General features: G+C 47.2%; 1 protein-coding gene across 3 annotated transcripts in view; it reads left to right on the top strand.

The window, feature by feature from the left end:
• The window catches only part of NTNG1 (netrin G1), a 225,747-nt gene that overhangs the window by 7,248 nt on the left and 204,060 nt on the right, over window positions 1-14,439 (top strand). For all 3 annotated transcript variants that reach the window (XM_059673414.1, XM_059673411.1, XM_059673413.1), the window contains exon 2: window positions 2,002-2,762. In XM_059673414.1, the coding sequence (XP_059529397.1) occupies window positions 2,517-2,762 (246 nt within the window). In that variant the 5' untranslated portion in view covers window positions 2,002-2,516. The remainder of the gene's footprint in view (window positions 1-2,001; window positions 2,763-14,439) is intronic.

Here is a 14,439-nt window from a genome sequence, read left to right as displayed (position 1 = left end):
GTGCGTTATTAAAATACAGCGGGTTCCTTTTATGAGGTTGTTTGAAGATAGGCAACGCCCATGGTGAACCTGCTTCATGTCACTCGGAGGGTCTCCGAGGCTGTTTTCTGGAACTCTGGGCTTTTTGCCCTTTTTCAGTGATTTCGAAAATAATGATTGGGACTGTGACAACATGGACCAACTAATTAAGCAAATACTTGCTTTGAAACCTAGAATCCAACTTTTAGCATTTGTTTACATATGGGCTGTGATCCGCAAAGAGAAAAGTTGCCAGTTCAACCCACCAATGACTTATACCCATAGCTATGGAGGCTGCACGATCAGTTAAGCAAGAGTATTTTGCAACAGTCATTTTTATTTTCTCTTAGAATTAGTGCCATATTATTCTGCTTCACGGCCTGTTAAGTCACCCTCAGCTATTTTTAAATGTGCATTTTAAATTGTGCGTTTTACTACCAAGCTTTTTGTTTTAAAGCAGCGTATAATATTCGCCTTTGGGACAAATTCTCTTCTGTCGCAGAAAGTAACTACAGATGCGGATGTCATGTCTGTAAAAAGATGTGAGAGAATAGAGAATTCTGAGGAAAGGAAAATTTTCTCCTTTGGTTTTATTTTGAATCTTTTTTTTTCCCAGAGTTATTATCTTTATGACTAAATGCAACTGAACAAAAAGATGCTAAATTCTCCCAACCTCATGGGCAACTCTAAAGGGGCAGGCTAGTGCGAACAAAGCCAGTTTTCACTCCAGCTCACAAAAGCTGAGAAATGTACAAGCAATTGAAAATATATATATATATATATATATATATATATATATATATATATATATATATATATATATATATATTTTCCCCTTTGAGTGAAAGTAAAGGTTTATTACGGAAAAGCTCCCTGCTACAGGGAGGGGACCCACACGGGTTGCTGGGACAGTTCTTTTGTCTAGGAGTCAATATGTGCCCTGCTAACTTCCCATTAGTTGGTTCAAAAAATTTGGCCCTAGCAACATTCATACATTTTAGACTTCAGGATTCCTGAGTTCCTGCTCATTTTCCCCACCCTGTGTGTTCATCCTGGAATGGAGGCCCTTTGTTCTCGCAATTTTATAAGGGACAGGGTGTGGCTGACCCACTGGTTTCTGCTACGAATCCCTAACTGCTATTAGGGAAGAGGGGCTAGGACCACTCTGCTTCTGACTGGGAAGGGGCCTTGTTGATGGCAACAGTTGTTAGGGCTCCATCGGAGGTGGGCGATCTAGGGGACCACAGACCATAGGGGCTGTCATTCGGGGTTCCATTCTCATGACCACTTTCAGCTTGATGGATTCGTTCCGTAGGATCTCGCTGGGGCCTCCAAAGATGATATCCAAAATTTCTGTTCAGGTCTGAGTCTGTTGTCTCGTGAAATGGAAGAATGAGTTCATGGACGAAGATATGAGAGAAAATAAAGGTTTCTTTCAGCCAAGCTCCATGCTGCAGGGAGGGGACCCAAGTGGGTTGCCAGGGAGGCACTGGGAGATTTCTAGGGGCTCTTTGCCAATAGATAAAAGGCTTACAGGTAGCTTCCATGTCTTTGTGGTAAAAGCGCTCATTTCCCCCATTGTTCTGGGAGATTTTTTAACCCTCCCACATGTGAGACATGCTTCAGGCCAGCTCCTTGCTCTCAGTTTGGTGAAGATGGAAATAAAGTTTTTGAAGCGAAAACCTGTAACTCTCCCAGAACACACACACACACACACACACACACACACACACACACACACACACCACACACATGTCTTGGTGACATGCAGGAGTTTGATCCTTCCTATTGAATCCCCCCCCCCCCCCCCCAGTGGGAATGATTTCTCTGGTCTGCTCACTTCATCACAGCAGCTGAGACAAGGTGACCCATAGCCCACCCATTTGCTTTATGTTGCGTCCAACCTCCGAACTATCAACCTTTCCTGTAGTTAGCAATTCATTGATTCAAGGGCAGTAACTCTTCTTATTATTGTTTCCACAGGGGTGTTGGTGCCAGAAGAAGAGAATGATTGACGGGACACAGACACCAGTGAGAGACACTCACCCTCTTGCTTCTGATATTGACACCTGAGTGTGTCCCAGCAGCCCTGGTGAGCCGCGAACACCTGGGATCTCCAAGGGTGATCGGATGCTCAGCCAGAGAGCCACCCCTTTGCTGAATCACGATCCGCAACCGGACATCTTTTACAAAAACCAACTGGAACCCATCGAGTAGATATGTTCTAGGACAACAACAAGCCCACAGGCTGCTGTTAAGCCCACTGCACCAGTATGTTAGCTTTCCACCAAAGTCCTCCAGATCCCTGAGTGCGCCCAGTATCTCAACCCTTCACGGTCAGTTTTGGCATCGACTTTGAGGTCTCATTCTCTTTTTTTATTTTTTTTTTATATCCGGCCCTACCTACATGGAGACATCCATGTGTGTGTAAAATAGACACAGGCCACAGATAAGCCAACCCCGCGCCAATTCCCGCCAAGATTGCCAAGAATTTAGAGATGTATTTGTCAAGATTCCTGTCCATTCACGCCCTCTGGGTTACAGTGTCGTCGGTGATGCAGCCCTACCCCCTGGTGTGGGGACATTACGATGTGTGCAAGACCCAGATCTACACGGAAGAAGGCAAAGTGTGGGATTACATGGCCTGTCAGCCGGAATCCACGGACATGACCAAGTACCTGAAAGTGAAGCTGGACCCTCCCGACATCACGTGCGGAGACCCTCCCGAGACGTTCTGCGCGATGGTGAGTGAGGCCACCCCTTCGAATAGAAGGTTTCCTAGTCAGTGGGGGCTTGTGGTGCGTGACTACCAATGTGGGAGTCAAAGACTCAACCCATCGATAAGCTGGATCTGTGGGTGGGGACCATTAGGGCAGCAGGCTCGCTGCATCCCAGTGCAGGCTAGTCCCATCTGGGACCACCAGTGACAGTGTGCTGGAGCCTCTGGACCTGACCTTCCGCTTTCCAGAGGTTTCACGGAGACAAGGCCAGTGAACACAAGTTGTCAAAGAACACATCCAGCTGCAGTTGAGTTTCGGGTTGGAGGGGGGATCTGATCAGGCTGTATGTGGGGCGATAGGGTCCAGAGAAAACCTGTGGGCAAACCACCCTCCACCACAGAGGTTCCTCCCTGTGGGGACTTCAGGCCAGTCCCAGCTTTCACAACTCGAGGCTAGAGTGGATGTCATGGTTTTCCTCTCAGGAAACTGCTGGAATGTGGAACTCTTTGGTTAGGAGAACAGAGAGAAGAGAAGCAGGGGCAGAGAGAGGGGCTAATGTGTTGTGGGAGCTTTCCCAGCAGCATCTTTTATTATTATTATTATTATTATTATTATTATTATCTTTTTATTGTTGAAAGTGTTACGTAAGTCCTCCTTTTTTCCCCCATTAATCTCTTCCAGCCCGTTCCTATCATCACGACCCTCCCCCCCTCAGGCCCTCACCACCCCATTGCCTGTGTCCACGGGTTATGCATATATGCATACAAGTTCATTGGTTGGTCTCTTCCCACCCACCCTCCCTGCCTTCCCTCTGAGGTTCAAGAGTCTGTTCATGCCTCTATGTCTCTGGGTCTATTTTTGATCATCAGTTTATTTTGTTCATTAGATTCCACCTCTGAGAGAGATCATGTGATACTTATCTTACCATTTGCAACAGCATGGATGGACCCGGAGAGTATTACGCTGAGCGAAATGAGCCAGTCAGAGGGGTCTTACTTGTCAGTTCCTGCGCGCTTTGCCATGGGTGTTTTAGAGTTGAACGTTGGGATGTAGGGAATATATTTGCTGAAGGTACAGCAAGTCCTCACTTAACTTTGTTGCTAGGTTCTGCGACTTTAAGAGACACAACGTGTAACAAAACCAGGTGTCCCGCAGGCTAATTGGTAGAAACAAGAGTCACATTCTGCCGGCATCTCACCAACGTTATGAGTCGACAGCTTTGGATGAAACCATGTTATTGGGGGAGCTCCCGGGCTGTCCTTTGGATAAGCAGAGTCACGGAGTTCATTGTTTTCATGGTGGGTAGGACACCTTTTCTGGGCGGGAAGGGAAATGCCATGGGAAAGGTAACGCTGGAGTGTGACACACTGAATTTTCACAGGGACATTGCTGACAGCACACCTCTAAGGTATGAGTAGGAGGGTTTGGTGATTGCAGTGATGTACGTGAATGTGCTAAGGAATTCAGGCAGCCTGTTCATTCGGTGGAGGCCATTGCTTTTGTGTCATAGGTGGTCTTCATTCCATCCGGGGACCGCGATCCCGTTTTTCACGGAGCAGATAGAAGCTTATGGCAGACTTTAATAGTATTCTTACCTGGCTTTATTTTCCGGAACCTGGCCGGGCATTTTCAGGAGAGGGAAACGATTCATCAAAGGAGCATCTGTTGACAGTCCCCGGTTAGCATAAGATCATCCCAGACCTAGCACTGGAGAAGAGGTTTTGCAACAGGAAACGATTATGAGCAATAAAGAGTGTTTGCACCTAAAAGCCAAGGGCTTGCCATTTTTCAGAAGTGCCTTTGGGGACTGGTTTGAATTATCACCTAAACCTGATTCTGTGAGGAGTGAGAGAAAGAGCTGGGCGATTAGGTGTCAAGATGACTAAAGTGCCCCAGGAAGACTAAGTATTTCAAAGGGAGGACCTGGCTCCCTGAGAGGCGGGCAGGCATGCGCTTTGCAAAGAAATCTCCCCTTGGTACCAGAGACCTCCGGGAGAGGAGTTCATTCAAACAGATTTGCAAAACTACAGTAAGTCTGTGAAAAGGGCAGGGGAGTGGTGGGCTTTATGTAAGGCCTTTAATCATCTCTCAGGAAAGGTCACTAATCTTCGGGGAAATGGCATGCAGGTAATAGGTTGTATGATCTTTTACTCCTTACAGAACAGAGGAGCTCCGGGCTAGCTCTTCATTTTATTATTTATTATTTTTTAATATTTTTTTTATTGATTTCAGAGAGAGGAAGGGTGAGGGAGGGAGAGATAGGAACATCAATGATGAGAGAGAATCATTGATCACCTGTCTCCTGCACACCCCCTACTGGGGATGGAGCCCACCACCCCTGACCAGGAATAGAACAGTGACCTCCTGGTTCATAGGTCGACTCTCCACCACTCGGCCATACCGGCCAGGCTCTTCATATTACTAAGAACACTCTGGCGCTGTATATAGGTTCTCATGCCCTGGTAACAGCATGCCACTTCTGGACGTGCTCAGGAATTTCCACGTCTCAGTAAAATAGCGCACCTCCTCGTTCAGAGAGTATTTCCACTTGCACGGGCCCCGAGTGCTGTGTTCAATGGGTTGTTTGATGTGCAGCTTCCCCATCTCAGCCTGTGGCCAGAGAATGCCTGCTCAGCCCTGTTCCTGTCCCTGTGCCCAAAGGTGCGCTTGGGGGTCTGCCGCACGCCCCTACCCCCATCACGGGTGGGAAAGGGGACGTTACAGAACTTCTCTCCCTGCCTTCCACAGGGACATGGTCTACGGCAGTGGTCGGCAAACTGCGGCTCGGCAAATCGCGGCTCGTGAGCCACATGCGGCTCTTTGGCCCCTTGAGTGTGGCTCTTCCACAAAATACGGCTCTTCCACAAAATACTGACTTCTGCGCATGGGCCATGAAGTTTCAATTGCACGGTACGCGCGCACCCACACGTGGTATTTTGTAGGAGAGCCACACTCAAGGGGCCAAAGAGCCACATGTGGCTTGCGAGCTGTGGTTTGCCTACCACGGGTCTATGGCCCTAAACGAGCCAGTGCCTACCAGCCTACTGGCTAAGGGATGTCAGAGACCAAAGGGGAACACAGAATTCAAATGATGCCCCTGAACTTCATCCCCTGGACTCGCCCGTGTGCTCTGTATGCTCACACGAAACCCCACAGGACAGTCTTTTGAAAAGGCCACCTTGTACTAGATGCCACTGCCTGGACACCTTGGTGGGTTTCCGATTGTCAATGAGCCGAAACGATTTCCAAGGGAGAGTGCAAGGTGTGTGAGACGGTACCCATCGGGGCTGCGTTTGGGCTCCTTAATATGCATATGATTGGCATAACGGATGTAATCGCCCGTCCTGTGGATGCAGACTTTGGACTGTGTGTGTGCCTGTGGTAGGCCAAGCTGGCGACAATGGCCTAGTGTAGAAGCGCGTTCTCTGGGCAGGTCCGGGCTCCCCACCCGAGGCGGTCAGGCTGCCTCCGGATGCTGTCATCTCAGACCCGCTGAGGGCTCCTTAGCCCCAGGTCTGATGGACTCCGGAGTCATTTGTGTCTCGACTGTCATGCTCTCCCCTCCTTGACACACGCGTCCTACCTGCTCCCTCCGAGTCATTATGGCCCATTACATCAGGGGACCTGCCACCTGCGCACAGGCCCGCTTAGCCCTTATATGCAAATGTTTGCTGCAAAATGGTTTCGGCAGTCACCTGCTCAGCCGGTGACACCCTTATTAGCTGTGACCACAGCGGTGCTGAGCACTGAGGGGACGTTCGGTCAGAGAAGTGCCCTAGCATTCCCATGGCCCATTTATTTTCTGTGAGGCTCAAGTTCACTGGCAACGCATTAAGGGTCTGTGCACCTGCTGTTGGCGCTTGCTTCGTCGTCCTGTGTCATCCGTGAACGCCACACTTACTGTAGAGGGGACATTCAAGAAGAAAGGGACCATGTAATTCCATTGGACAACAGATCTCTGCTCATTAGCCTGGCTGACCTACTTAATAGCTCTTCGGTGTCTGGTGATTTTAAGTTGTTGTATATTTATAAGACCAGCATTTTAAACATTAGTTTTATGGGAGAATTCTGCCATTTCTACTCAGGATGATGGAATAGGGGGATATACATAGGTATAGGTATAAACGAATATACAGGGTGTCCCCCAAAATGTACACACACTTCACAGCTGATAGCTCAATTGGCGTTGCTTTCATTTTGGATTTAACCCATTGGAATGAATGATTATTCAAAATGTGTATCATTTCTTGGAACACCCTGTATGTACGAATTGTGCATGTTGAGGCCATACGTTTTCTTTTCAATTTAATATTACACATTTCTTTTAAGTTGGTGGTGGCTAAAAAATAGCTGTTTCTGTTCAGGGGGGAGGATCTGAAGGCAGAAGAGGGTTGAGCGTCCTGTCTCGGGCTGGGCTACCATGTTGGTCTGGGTCACAGCCTTCTCTGAGCCACGTCAAAGCTTCAGGTCGCGCAACTCCGGCCGCTGCCATTCCTTCTATGTGCATAAAGAGCAAATGGCATGCATGGACCTGGGAGCCACGCTGAGGGACAACCCGGAGCTGTTCTTTATGCTGGGACAGGTGTAGCTGCCAGAGCACCACACCACAGCCCTGTGACTGACACACACACAGGCCAGATGATCGGCACTGATCTCCAGCCTGCAGCTCATTCCTGGATAAGTTCAACAGAGGCTTTGAAAGGAGGGCTGCAGGCGGAAGGAGGCATGGGCGTCCGTGCAGTCTACGGCTCAGAAGTGCTGAGGCCTGGAGAAACGAGGGCCCCTGGGTGCGGCGATGGATTTCGGAGCCAATCAAAACCAAATTAGGAAACAAAAGATTATTAAGAAGTCTTCTGTGCGTGTAATTTTGGCATAATATTATGAGGTGGACATTAAGCGTCCCCCTTGGCGGCGCCAGGCATCATTAATGTAGCGTGCCTTTAATTACAAGGAGGCTCAGATTACTAAAAAAATGCAGAAAAGAAAGTACTCGGAGGGGTAGTTAGCAATGCCCTCATTATGTTTACTGAAATAATGAAAAGAAGGGGTATAATTTTTCTAAATAAAATGTCAGGATTTCAAATGGAAATGGATTTTCTTTAGGAAATTTACTAATGGGGACCTCGATAGGCATTTATTCAAGTGCCATTGCAGGTCTGTTAACGATCATTTTATATTGTGCTGTTTCTATATAGACTCCTATTAAGAAGGGGGGAAAAAACTTTAATTATTATAAGCATGGTGAATAGAGCCTATTTCATTACGTGTAAATGGGATTTATGAAAGTGGTGGCAAGCCTTCGAGTTTTATGGTTCTGACGGAACCCGGTGGGATGAGGGAGTGGGGACATGGGAGTCTCAGGGGCCTCCATAACTTACATTTATGACTTGACATCAGCTCAGGAAAGCCATCTGGTGGCTATCAGGTGGCCTTTGAGAAGTTAATTTGATAAACTCGGTTACATTTTCAATGACAAGGCATTAATATCAATTTTCCCCAAACGGGGAAATGACATTGACTTATATAATAATCGAATAATCTTAAAAATGCACTCCGTCCGCATGAAACATAATTCAATAAATGAATGAAGTTTTAATAACAGCGACATATTTCATTCGAACTGATTTATCCCTTAATTATGCCAGAATGGAATTTTTAAAAACCTTCAGTTCCTTCATTATTAACACTCCATTGTTATTAGTTCATTATTTAGACTTTTTTCTTAGAAAAGTTTAATTCGTGTTTGCAGCGAATTAAGTTCCGTGGAGATCAATCTTTCTGATTGATCACTGTCTGAAGCATTTCCTTGGTGAGGAGCCTGCAATAGCGCCTTAGTCTCTATCGAATCAAGTACAAAGGGCCCTACCTGATGTGCCACCTTCCTTCCCATTACTTCCCATCAGGACCCTATGGCATGTCTAGGGGACTTGGGCCTGGCGATGGATTGGAAGGGGACCATTGGATTCGGTTTGAAGCTACGTTGGCATAAGAATGTGTGGTTTCTGGGAAAGGCCTTGGGAGCTGATAAAGATTATGGCTGTGATGCCCTGGCTCGTGTGACTCAGTTGGCTGGGCGTCATCCCCTGCACCAAGAGGCTGCCGGTTCGATTCCTGGTCAGAGCACATGCCCGGGTGGCGGGCTTGATCCCCCAGTGGGCGCGTGCAGGAGGCGGCCCATAGATGTTGTGCTGTCACATGGGTAGTTCTCTCTTCTCCCTTCTTCTCTCTCTAAAAATATCAATTAACTATTAAAAAAGAAAGCTAATGGCTGTGCTAACAAAACCTGGAACAACCCATGTGATACCTTCTTCCCAGACAGTGTTCTCGATGTGCACAAGTGCCCTTGTCTCTCCCGGCTGGGCTCATGCCGTACAGATATTATTCCAGACCACTGCGTGCACAGTGATGTGCACAGAGCATGTAGCACATGCAAAACCTGGCGGCGGTGGTGAGAATCCAAGTCCAATGAAGTCAAAGGAAGTACAGGAGAGTCTGAAGCAAAATGAATACAAAACAGTGTGTGCCCGAGAGAGCAGGAGAAGGAAGACCAGCTCTCAGCATCTAGAGGCGGAACATCATTTTGCTGCATAACCAAGGGCCACATGGGAAATCCTCTCTGGTAGTCAAGTGTCTTATGTTAAACAGTGTTGAAAAAGACAACAGGGTGGGCAGGACACAGCATTTAAATGACAGCGAAATGGCCTGTTTAATGGTAGGATGACTTCTTATATCTGGCAGGATCGAAGAGGAGCAAAAAATCATAGAGCCTGATTAGTTATATTTAGTTATATTAGTTATATAAATAGTTATATTTTCTTAATGCTGGAGTATGCTGAGTAGATAAACTCTTTCACTAGATCACTCCTTTTTAAGTGAGATAATATGTGACAAAGCATACCGTATACATCCGGGTGTAACTTGCCCTTTTTATCTCAACATTCTGTTTTGGAGACACACTGTGATGTAGGTCTCTGATGCAGAGAACACAGCCGAGACTAAACCTTATGTTGCTCCTCTACCTCTGAGCACCTATCACACTCCCAGGCAACAAATAAATAATAACATGTTTTTAATTGAGCAAGTGATTGACCACAGTATTGGTTTTCCAGAGTGTTGTTCCCTTCCTGAGAACTGCGATCAGGAACCTAAGCTTGTTGGTTTCCCCTGTACATGAACGGATGGCGAGAAACATGTAGCTGCGCACAGGGGCAGCTCGGGATGATGTTCCCCCAAGACAGAGGGGAGAGGCAGGTACGCCGAGCTCTGGCACTGTGAGCAGATAGGAGGGATTTCCTTCTTTTCTAAGGGAAGGCTTTAAAAATACTTGTCCATCCGCGACAGCACGGATGGATCTTGAGGATATCACGTTAAGCGAAATAAATCAGAAAGAAAAAGTCAAGAACCATATGATTTCACTCATATGTGGGATATTAAACTGAAAGTTACAAGCGAACAAGCAAGAAACCAGTCCTCATAGACACAGACAACAGTATGGTGGTTATTTGAGGGAAGGTGGTGGGGGGTAGGAAAGGGTAAAGGCGGGCAAATACATGGTGACAGAAGACCTGACCTGGGGTGGTGGGCGATGTACAGATGATGTATTATCGAATCAGTCTTTGGAAGCAGTTGCGCACTGAAAAACATGTCAAAACTAGATGCTGTTTATGAACCTATATATGTGAAAATAGTACATGTTTTTTAACGGTGTGCAACCTGTCTACAGCAGCAGGTGCGGCATCTGCCTGCATCGGCTTAATTCACCAGCCCAAGGGGCAGGCTGGTGTTCATGTGCCATGTTTAGATTTCAGAACTCCTTTCCTCGCCAGAGGAGAACATGAAGAGGGCTGTTTCACACGCATGATGACTGAAAAGGACTTAGAGGTTGGCAGCTTGTAAGTGTCTTCCCATCTTTCTGGGAGCAGAGACATTCACAGCGTCCATCCTGTGAACATTAGCGATGTGAGTTGAGGAAGACACCACAATCGGTGTTCACCCTTGACCTACCTTGACACTGATGTCGAGACATGACATGGAGGATTGAGCTGCATGCGGCTTCGGGACAAACAAACAGCCCTCTGGTTCCAGGGGGTGGGTGTCCCGAGAGGCCCAGCAGCTGGCATGGTCATCAGGTCATGTCTGAACAGTGATTTCTCACCCTCACCGGGAACTTCCTGTTTCGTTCCTGTTGCTCCCTGTCCTTCTTGGAAAAGGTAAACTGAGGAAATCTAATTCACTCCCAGGCAACTCTCTCCAGGGAGAGGACAGGCCCATGTGTGTGGCCAGCACAAGGATCAGAAGGGGGTGAGTGTGCGACGTAGAAACCGAGCTGGTGGCTGGTGAGTTCACTGGAGGTGGGTGATGCCTGGAGCTCTCTCACCGGTGCCTCCTCCCTGTGGTGCAGAGTCGTGCTCTGTGCCCCACCCCCAACCCCCACGGGGGTGGCGGCCTCAATAGTGCGGAGCAAGTGGGAAGCGGAACTCACTGCGTGTTGTTGAATTGAACTTGGGCTGTACTTTTTAAAACTATATTTTTATTGATTTCAGAAAGGAAGGCGAGGGAGAGAGAGATAGAAATGTCAATAATGAGAGAATCATTGGCTGCCTCCTTCTCACCCACAACCTGGGCATGTGCCCTTGACTGGAATTGAACCTGGGACCCTTCAGTCCACAGGCCAATGCTCTATCCATTGAGCCAAACCAGCCAGGGCAGGCAGTATTTTTTACAAAGCATATTTGTAGCTGGTATTTCTCAAGACCTTGCATGGTGCCATGCACTGTACTAAATGCTTGGCCTTCGTTGGTTGATCTAATCCTCGGTCCTATCATGATCCTATTTAATGAGGGGCAAAGCAATGGCGGCATGAGATGAAGTAACTTTTCCCACTAACTAGGGGGAACAGGCTGTAAACCCGTCTGACACGCGTGTCCCTCTGCGGTAAACTCTCCCCTAATTCAATTTGTTGCATGTGGGATAAAACCATCGCAAGAAAACCTTTTTTAAAAAATCACAGTTATGATTTGGACTCTGAGCTGCAATGCTGTGATTTTGTTATTTAAAAGCCTTTTATCTGAAATAACTCCGGGAAATTGGATTCTGTAAACAGAGGGCCGGGAATGTTGGGAATCCACATTATGTGATGAATCTTCATTCCGGGAGAAGAGAGCCAATCAACAGTGTTTGTTTCCACTCCCGCTTTCTTTCCCATTAACGTGCTCATATAAATGGAAATAAGCTGTGAGAAATCACAGAGACCGGAATGCATATTGTGTTCACCAGCGCAAGCCAGAATAGGAAGTCAGCGACTGTTGGCTACTTAAAAAAAAAAAAATTATGGCCCTACCAGGTTTGGCTCAGTGGATAGAGCGTCGGCCTGCAGACTGAAGGGTCCCAGGTTCGATTCCGGTCAAGGGCATGTACCTTGGTTGTGGGCACATCCCCAATAGGAGGTGTACAGAAGGCAGCTGATTGATGTTTCACTCTCATCGATGTTTCTAACTCTCTATCCCTCTCCCTTCCTCTCTGTAAAAAAATCAATAAAATATATTTTAAAAAATTATGTTCCTGTGGGGAGGTGCTGCAAAAAGTGATTAGTAGGGTACTTGTGATTTTTTTGTTTCCCCCTATCAATAACCACTGTGAGCCATACCGCCACCTGCCCCCCAGCTATCTCCCCTGGGAGGGCCAGTGGGCATTTTTAACTTATCACGTTTATTATGAAACTCATTTCTTTGCCTCAACTCTTAGTCTTTTTCATTTCTGTAAACATTCGTTTATATTTACTTAGTTGCTCAAGATGAAAAATCTAGGAATTCTCTGTAACTCTTTCTTTAATTAAATCTCACTCGTCTCTGTTTTAATTATTTAATAGTAAGTCACTTGGAAATTGTTTGAGCATCACTAATAAAAACTCATCGCGGTGAATCAACAGGAAGAAACACGGAATCCAGAGAAAGCGATCTTGAGCTAAAACAGAAGCGAACTGCTTTGACTAGCCCCTTGCACGGAGGGCGACACATTTTAAGAGCAGCATCTTGCATCTGGCCACCTGGACTGAAAGACATGCTTTGACCTGCACAACTTACACAAAACCACAGCTTTCCAAATTGTCTTTGGTATTTCATTGTATGTAATTCCCCTCCCCGCAAACCGCTGTCTTCCTTACCGGACTATGACAATCGCCCGATGGCGCTTATAAACTGGAGTCTCCTTGCTTACTTTGCAAGATGACACCGAAATATTGCCTCATCCATCAGCGGAAGGGCTCGGCCCTGGGATGGGAACCTGCGGGTGCTGAGTAGCTGGGATGACTTTGGACAGTGAGGGTGTGTTCCGTTCCCGATGAAAACCACAGCCAGACGCCACCCTGTCCATGGAGACCGACAGGGTAGGGAGAGCAGTACACATCGTGTACACTGGCTTGTTAGTTCGGGGCAAATTAGGACTGTTTTAGGAGTAGCAACACTAAGGCGTCCACCTCTTCGTACCCTCCTCAAAAAGGGCCAATTCATCGCCCCTTCTTGGCAGGAAATTTCCAGGATACTGGGACTGGGGCCTTCAGAAGTGGATTTGTCTAACTGGGAAAGGGCATGCCTTTAGGGATATGAGATTCGGACTCCAACAAATTGGAAGGTTGGAGTTCCAGCTTAAGTTATGTCACTTCTTTCCTCCCAGGAAAAATAAGGCAATGCTATCCCGGCACAGGGCCTGGCCCCCAGGCAGTGCTCAGTGGATAGGAATCGCCTTCATCTCTGTGAACATCATCTTCGTTGCTAAGAAGTTGAAGTCCTTCTGAGTCTCAAGTTCTGCTTTGAAGGGACCCTCTTCATGTTTTCCCTTTAGTTGTCTGTTCTGTGGACTGTCTGCCCCTCCCTAATAGCTAATGACTAAGTGCTGAGGAGGCTCTGGCTTCAAGCCAGCATTTAACATCAAAATCATCCCACAATGGCTGTTTTAAAGGAAATGAAATGTCTTCTAAATAGCACAGGATTGAAATGATTCGTGGCCACAGTGGCATTTGCACCGAGATGATAATGCGCGGGTCAGTGTTTCAACAGCTGCACGGCAACAACATCTTGACTCCAAAACAAACGGTCACAAAATGAATACCTATACGGAAATGAGTAAAAGCTCATTTTGTTAATAAAATTTCGTAATGGGCTCCATGGCTTGGCTCTCGTGGAGGCTTAGAAGTGGGAGGGAAGTTCAAGTGTGGGAAATGGAAAGGCTGGGTCTGAAACCGAGTTCTCTGGCCACTTTTCTCAAAGTCATCCAGGGCTTCTGACCCGCACAGCAGAGCCCTGCAGGTGAACCCTCCCATCCACAGGCCTGACTCGCTCTCATCCCATTTTTTCGTTCAGGTGATATTTGGATACAGTGTGTTCCATGAAGGCAGCGCACAAGTTGTCTCCTCAGGGCGACTGAGAGAGTTAGCAAGAGACTCTGCTTCCATCCCAGAAGGGTCGCCTTGCGTCAGAGCTGGGAGAGGAGACAGCAGGCTGGATCGCTTTACACAGCGATCCCCCTGGTACTTCCAATACCCAGCTGGCACTGTGCATAATTATTACAACATTATTGACTGTATTCCCTGGGCTGTACTGTACATCCTGTGACTATTCTGTAACTGCCAGTCTATCCTTCTCAATCCCTTCGCCTTTCTCACTCACTCTGCCTAACCCACTACCCCTCTGGCAACCATCAGTCT

This window comes from Myotis daubentonii, chromosome 18 (assembly GCF_963259705.1).
Source record: "Myotis daubentonii chromosome 18, mMyoDau2.1, whole genome shotgun sequence".
Lineage (NCBI taxonomy): Eukaryota > Metazoa > Chordata > Mammalia > Chiroptera > Vespertilionidae > Myotis > Myotis daubentonii.
This window is presented reverse-complemented; position numbering and strand designations above follow the sequence as displayed.